This window comes from Salvelinus sp. IW2-2015, linkage group LG32 (genome assembly GCF_002910315.2).
Source record: "Salvelinus sp. IW2-2015 linkage group LG32, ASM291031v2, whole genome shotgun sequence".
NCBI classification, from domain to species: Eukaryota; Metazoa; Chordata; class Actinopteri; order Salmoniformes; family Salmonidae; genus Salvelinus; species Salvelinus sp. IW2-2015.
In genome coordinates this window covers 37,361,688-37,369,544 of record NC_036871.1, presented here as the reverse complement: position 1 = coordinate 37,369,544, position 7,857 = coordinate 37,361,688, and the positions used below count along the sequence as shown (strand labels likewise).

At 41.4% G+C, this 7,857-nt stretch overlaps 1 protein-coding gene across 1 annotated transcript; it reads right to left on the bottom strand.

Annotated features, from left to right (window-relative positions):
* Positions 1 to 331: 331 nt before the first annotated feature.
* sap18 (Sin3A-associated protein) lies at positions 332 to 7,466 on the bottom strand. The gene is made up of 4 exons (XM_023977984.3): positions 7,306 to 7,466; positions 6,934 to 7,043; positions 5,714 to 5,836; positions 332 to 783 (listed from the first exon to the last, which is right to left on the bottom strand). The coding sequence occupies exons 1-4, from the start codon at positions 7,375 to 7,377 to the stop codon at positions 618 to 620; spliced, it is 471 nt and encodes a 156-aa protein (XP_023833752.1). The 5' UTR covers positions 7,378 to 7,466; the 3' UTR covers positions 332 to 617.
* Between the last annotated feature and the right edge of the window lie 391 nt (positions 7,467 to 7,857).

Sequence of the window (7,857 nt, the reverse complement as noted above, 5' to 3'; positions counted from 1 at the left end):
CTGAAGGAGATCACCACCAAACCGCTTTATTACATCACTCTTCACAAGGAGGATTTTTAAATGTATTTTAAGTAGTACATTAGGGATGAAAAAAGAAACATTCCAAGAGAAGCCTTTGGAAACAGATGAGCTGGGATGAAAGGAAACACAAGGCCCCAGATGGCTTCCTCTGTTCTAGTGGGAGGGGTCTGACTGGGTTACCAGTATTTGTGTATTAATGCTGCCCCTACAGGAACCATTATGACATTGCAACAACCCTAACTACACCAGACCAGGCATTACGCAAACATCTTTCTGCTGGTATTGTTATAAAAAGGAATGACAGAAAATGTTTTATTGTAAGACGGCAAACTTTATTTCACATTATCCAAGTGGGAGACAAGAGGGTAAAAAAGTAACATACATGTCTGATAAATATGATCTATCAGAAGATAAAAAGGCCCAAAAAAAAGCATGTATGTTGGGGAGTCAAATCTGAAGGACGGCCCTATTGAAAGTCCCGGTAGTCTCCTGAGAGATGGTAAGAGTCCCGTCAGTGTGATCAGAAAGGCTTTATGTATGTTTAGAGGTGGGTTTGGGTTTTGTGATATGGTGGTTATGTTCAGGTGTGTATGTGTTCAGAAGGGCCTCCCCATGCCCATGCGTGGGTTAAGTGGGGGGGCTCTGTTGGGTGGTGTGATGGCTATGTCCAGGTAGTCTCCTATCTGGAAGCGCTGCGACTGTAGCGTCATGGAGTCATTTTCCCCCTTCCTGCCTGACACAGTGTTGCCGATGTCTTTCACTCTGTAACCATAGAGACCGTGGYTGAGACAACAGTATTCATAATGACATCATCCAAACAAACAACTGAGGCAATGTTTAAATACTTTTAAAAAGGCAAACACAGCCGATGTACCTAATCCACTTACCACCAAGCTCTTGATTTAAGGTAGAGTCAGCAATGCACAAAACAAACAGCAATGTCAGGCCGACTTCCGCAACAACTACAGAGCATTAGGAAAGTATTCAGACGCCTTGACAATCTCCACATTTTGTTACGTTACAGCCTTAATCTAAAATGTATTAATTTAATTGTTTTCCTACTCAATCCACACTCAAAACCACATGACAAAGCAAATACAGCTTTTTTTGAAATTGCTTAAATTTAAAAACAGAAATACCTTATTTACATAAGTATTCAGACCATTTGCTATGAACCTCGAAATTGAGCTCAGGTGCATCCTGTTCCTATTGATCATCCTTGAGATGTTTCTACAACTTGATTGGGGTCCACCTGTGGTAAAATCAATTGATTGGACATGGATTTGSAAAGACACACCTGTCTATATAAGGTCCCACAGTTGACAGTGCATGTCAGAGCGAAAACCAAGCCATGAGGTTGAAGGAATTGTCTGTAGAGCTCCGAGATAGGTTTAAGTCGAGGCACAGTTCTGGGGAAGGGTGCCAAAACATTTCTGCAGCATTGAAGGGCTCCAAGAACACAGTGGCCTCCATCATTCTTAAATGGTGGTTCCAAACTTCTTCCAAGACTCTTCCTAGAGCTGGCCGCCCGGCCAAACTGAGCAATCAGGGGAGAAGGGCCTTGGTTAGGGAGGTGACCAAGAACCTGATGGTCAACGACAGAGCTCCAGAGTTACTCTGTGGAGATCAGAGAACCTTCCAGAAAAACAACTATCTCTGCAGCACTCCACCAAATCAGGCCTTTATGGTAGAGTGGCCAGACGGAAGCCGCCACTCAGTAAAAAGCACATGACAGTCCGCTTGGAGTTTGCCAAAAGGCACCTAAAGGACTCTCAGACCATGAGAAACAAGACTCTCTTGTCTGATGAAACCAAGATTGAACTCTTTGGCCTGAATGCCAACCCTCACATCTGAAGGAAACCTGGCACCATCCCTATGGTGAAGCATGGTGGTGGCAGCATCGTGCTGTGGGGATGTTTTTCAGCAACGACCCTAAGCACACAGCCAAGGCAGGAGTGAATTCAGGACAAGTCTCCAAATGTCCTCGAGTGGCCCAGCCAGATTCCAGACTTGAACCTGATCGAACATCTCTGGAGAGACCTGAAAATACCTGTGCAGCAACACTCTCCATCCAACCTTACAGAGCTTGAGAGGATCTGCAGAGAAAAATGGGAGAAACTCCAAAGAAGACTTGATGCTGTAATCGCTGCCAAAGGTGCTTCAACAAAGTACCGAGTAAAGGGTCTGAATACTTATGTAAAGTGTGTGTGTATATATATATATATATATGAGGCCGACCGATTATGATTTTATTAGAGGCCGACCGATTATGATTTTTCACCGCCGATACCGATTATTGGAGGACCAAAAAAAAGCAGAGACTGATTAATCGGACGATTTTTATATACAGTGGGGAGAACAAGTATTTGATACACTGCCGATTTTGCAGGTTTTCCTACTTACAAAGCATGTAGAGGTCTGTAATTTTTATCATAGGTACCACTTCAACTGTGAGAGACGGAATCTAAAACAAAAATCCAGAAAATCACATTATGATTTTTAAGTAATTAATTTGCATTTTATTGCATGACATAAGTATTTGATCACCTACCAACCAGTAACAATTCCGGCTCTCACAGACCTTTTAGTTTTTCTTTAAGAAGCCCTCCTGTTCTCCACTCATTACCTGTATTAACTGCACCTGTTTGAATTCGTTACCTGTATAAAAGACACCTCCCCACACACTCAAACAGACTACAACCTCTCCACAATGGCCAAGACCAGGGAGCTGTGTAACGACATCAGGGATAAAATTGTAGACCTGCACAGCTGGTGGCAAATGCAATAAAGTGCTGTTTGAATGAATGCTTATGAGCTTGCTGCTGCCTACCACAGCTCAGTCAGACTGCTCTATCAAATAATAGACTTAATTATAATATAATAACACAGAAATACGAGCCTTAGGGTCATTAATATAGTAAAATCCGGAAACTATCATTTCGAAAACAAAACATTTATTCTTTCAGTGAAATACYGAACCATTCTGTTTTTTTATCTAATGGGTGGCATACATAAGTCTAAATATTGCTGTTACTTTGCAAAACCTTCAATGTTATGTCATAATTCTGGCAAATTCTGGCAAATTAGTTCGCAACGAGCCAGGCGGCCCAAACTATACCCTGACTCTGCGTACAATGAAGGCAAGAGAAGTGACACAATTTCCCTAGTTAATATTGCCTGTTAACATTAATTTATTTTAACTAAATATGCAGGTTTAAAAAATATATACTTCTGTGTATTGATTTTAAGAAAGGCATTGATGTTTATGGTTAGGTACATTCGTGCAACGATTGTGCTTTTTTCGCAAAAAGCTTTTGTTAAATCATCCCCCGTTTGGCGAAGTTGGCTGTCTTTGTTAGGAAGAAATGGTCTCCACACAGTTTGCAACGAGCCANGAAGAAATGGTCTCCACACAGTTTGCAACGAGCCAGGCGGCCTAAACTGCTGCATATACCCCGACCCTGTTGCACAAAACGCAAGAGAAGTGACACAATTTCCAGAGTTAAAAGAAATTCATGTTAGCAGTCAATATTAACTAAATATGCAGGTTTAAAAATATATACTTGTGTATTGATTTTAAAGAAAGGCGTTGATGTTTATGGTTAGGTACACATTGATGCAGCGACAGTGCTTTTTTCACGAATGCGCTTGTTAAATCATCACCCGTTTGGCGAAGTAGGCTGTGATTCGATGATAAATTAACAGGCACCGCATCGATTATATGTAACGCAGGACAAGCTAGATAAACTAGTAATATCAACCATGTGTAGTTAACTTGTGATTATGTGTAAGATTGATATTTTTTATAAGATACGTTTAATGCTAGCTAGCACCTTACCTTGGCTCCTTGCTGCACTCTCATAACAAGTAGTCAGCCTGCCACGCAGTCTCCTTGTGGAGTGCAATGTAATCGGCCATAATAATGTCCAAACATGACGATTGTTATGAAAACTTGAAATCGGCCTCTAATTATACATATATATTAATATATATACATATATATTAATATGTATATATTTATTAATAAAAACCTGTTTTATCATTATGGGGTGTGTAGATTGAGGGGGAAAAAATGTAATTCAATTTAGAATAAGGCTGTAATGTAACAAAATGTGGGAAAAGTCAAGGGGTCTGAATACTTTCCGAATGCACTGTATATGTCCGTGGTTTTGGTCCTGCAACCATCACGTTGCAGATGCGTGAAGTGCACCTGCGCAGATCATTTTTGCCAGTGCAACGTCTTGCATTGCACTCACCTGAAAAACCTGCGGTTCATCCTGCTCCTTGTGGCAACATCATATCGCTGAGTCTCACATTAATTAAGTTGTGTGTTACAGGGTTTCCATTAGCCAGCTAATGCCAGCTTTTAGCCATAAAAAAAAATAAAAACCAACAAATAAAAATGTTACCAGCCAAAATATAAAAAATTCAGTTGCAAAATATTGCTTTTGAATCATTGATGGAAATACCAGTGGATAGAAATACATTTGACTGTCATGCTTATCAGTCTATAGGTTCATTTGAATAATTTGGTGTATTTTTGTTATTCATCGTGTATCTTATTTATCCAATACAACTATCAAACATGCATACACAGCCTATTTTAAGCGGGATTTCTCCTGCAGCTCCTCAACTGGTTACTGCTGGAGTAAAACATGTGATTTTAATCAGCCCATTCAATGTACAATTTCTAAATGCAATCGCATGTTAACCGGTTTGGTACACGATTAAAGAGAGCTACTATTTTTATTTCTCAACTGGTAATTGAAGCGGGCCTCCCACTCACTATGAATGTGCAGGTCAACAAGCTATCAGCGCGTCATCCACCACTTTACAATGTGAGCTGGAGCAGTATGCATTTTGTTTTTTAAATACTTAATTGTGTGAAACCTGAATACATTCTGAACACATTTTCAAATCTTCCAGGTCACGTTATCCGGCGCCACAATTTCTTAACAGAAACCCTGGTGTGTTAGTACTGGGCTGGAACAAAACCGTGCACACCCTGTGTCCAAGATTATAGCTGTCTCTTATACACATCTAGATGTGTATAAGAGACAGCTCCCACTCACTATGAATGTGCAGGTCAACAAGCTATCAGCGCGTCATCCACCACTTTACAATGTGAGCTGGAGCAGTATGCATTTTGTTTTTTAAATACTTAATTGTGTGAAACCTGAATACATTCTGAACACATTTTCAAATCTTCCAGGTCACGTTATCCGCCGCCAAATTTTCCTAATGGAAACCCTGGCAACACACTCTCAAAAACCTGTCTCTTATACACATCTAGATGTGTATAAGAGACAGGTACTGGGCTGGAACAAAACCGTGCACACCTTGTGTCCAAGATTATAGAGCATAGAGTGACTTCAAACTACAACAGCGCAGTTGCTCTGAAGGTAGACCCAACGAAATGACATTGCCACAAGCAGCACCGCAGATATTGAGATGAGCAAGATGCAAGACTTCGCTCTCACACAGTCACACACAGTATCTGCAGATGTGAATGGGTTCGCTTCACGCTGTTCTAGCGTGATAGCCACGGGACCAAAACAGCAGAGGAGTTGAGACTTGCGCTTCAACGCTCTTAGTTGTTGCTGAAATTGACCCACAATGCTGTTTACTTTGTGCCTCTACGTCATATCGCTGACTCTACCTTTAAGCTAGGGCCGTAGAGTAGTATACTAACCTGTAGCCATTTCTTTTGGGCTCAGGATAAACGATGGCGAAACCAAAGTGTGTTCCTTTCTTCCGAGCTTCAGGGTACACCTCCTTCACTAGGCTGGTCAGCTCCTTTAGCGAGGCATCCATCCTTCAGGAGAAGGACACAACATCATATATCACCACAATAATCAAAACTATGTAGCCATGGCACCCTGTATAATACACACAACACTATCACCAGTGCTCGACTTGGGCAGAACAGAGTGCCAGTAACACATTTTTTACTCCTTGAGTTCGTGCACTTCTTGTAGAATATTAGCTCAAAAGTATTGTGTCGCTCCTGCGCCTAAATATAAACAGTACCGACACCCAAAATGAGTACCGGTGTTGTGCCGAAAATCTCCCCCCTGCCAGAATTCACCCCCCCCATTCGAGTTCTTCATTGCTGTGACTTGCTTGCTAGTTGAGATTTCTGCTCTTCACTCCATTGTCAGCTTAGCCTACATTTCACTGATCTTAGTAGCAGAAAGCATGTCTGCAGTTTTCGGTTTGGCTATTTGTTTCAAGTGTCTGTGGCGGTTCTAGCTTGTATGGCGCCCTGGGCGAACCCCCCGTCAGCYCCCGCCCCCGTTCCGCCCCCAGCAAGATGCCGCCCTGGGTGGCTGCCCATTTCGCCTGTTCCTAACTCCACTACTGATTTTGTATTAGTCTATAAATAAATCTCTTTGCCAAAATTCGTCATCTCTCCCATGTCTTATTCGACTAGTATTTTTGAAAGTGTAAGGATAATAATTCAGCCATAGTTGTTCTGAAATGTTTATTGCTTATAACACACATTAATTTCGGTTACCTATCCTGACGTGAAGTTTGTTCTATAGAAAGTATTTGATTCTGATGTGTGCCACAGAAAGTATTTGACTCTAGCCACAAAATTAATGAAATTAGAAGGGGGGGGGGGTCAATTCTGGCGGAGGGGAGATTTTTGGCACAACACCTGCACCTATCAATCCAAATCGAACACTGGCTATCACATTTTTTATTTACCTTTATTTAACTAGGTAAGTCAGTTAAGAACACATTCTTATTTACAATGACAGGTTAACTGCCTTGTTACAACAGTGGGTTAACTGCCTTGTGCAGGGGAAGAACGACAGATTTTTACCTCGTCAGCTCGGGGATTCGATCTAGCAACCTTTCGGTTACTCACATGACCCTAGGTGCAGCCAACCATTTATATATTCTTACCATGTGTAGATCTGCAGCTCACTTGAAGGGACTTGTCCTCGTGCGAATTCGTCCCCTCTGTGATGCCTGCCACCGTTGGTCGTAAATACCCGCAACAGAAGAGGACAAGTCTATAGACACACAAACAGTTAGCTAACTGGTTAGACAGGCACGTGGCTAGTCTCCTAGAAAATGTGGTAGCAGGAAAAAAATATTAAATGCCAGTATAGCCGCTTACAGAACTACAACCAATTAGCTTAGTTTGAAGTGGGAGTCACTTGCACAGTTCAAGCAGTGCAGCTGCGTTTGCTAGCACAGCAGGCTGGTTAATGCTAGCTACGTTAGCGAATTGCTTTCTCACAAACCAAGCGAAGATAAAGTGCTTATAGCTACCTTTTCTCGGTCGATAGGCTTTTCAGGGATTTTTCGAATCTCTTCTTGTGTGATTCTTGATTCAAGAGCCATTTTAGGGAGTAAATACGTTAATTAATTGACGTTGTTGCTCACAGCAGAACATTTGSAAACACCGTGCCAAATAGTTGTTTCCGTTTCCGCTTTCCCAGCATGATGACGTAGAAAAGGTGCGCTAAAACTTTAACGATTGCCGTATAAAAACCATATACGAGTAGATTGCAGTTAGCTTGATTTTAAAACATTTTGTTTTATAAACATATAATCTCTCCAGTCCGATAAAGATAATTAAAGATAGTTCTCAATGAATGATTGTATTTCTAGTTTCCTCCCAACAGGTGGCGGTAGACAATGCTAGCCATTCTTATGTTCATTGCTATCCGGGATCCTTGGAAGGTCCACACTCTAAAACCTAACCTTTTRATTTTGTGTTTTTATTTAACCTTTATTTAACTAGGCAAGTCAGTTYAGAACAAATTATTATTTACAATGACGGCCTACCCTGGCCAAACCCTATCCCTGGACGACGCTGGG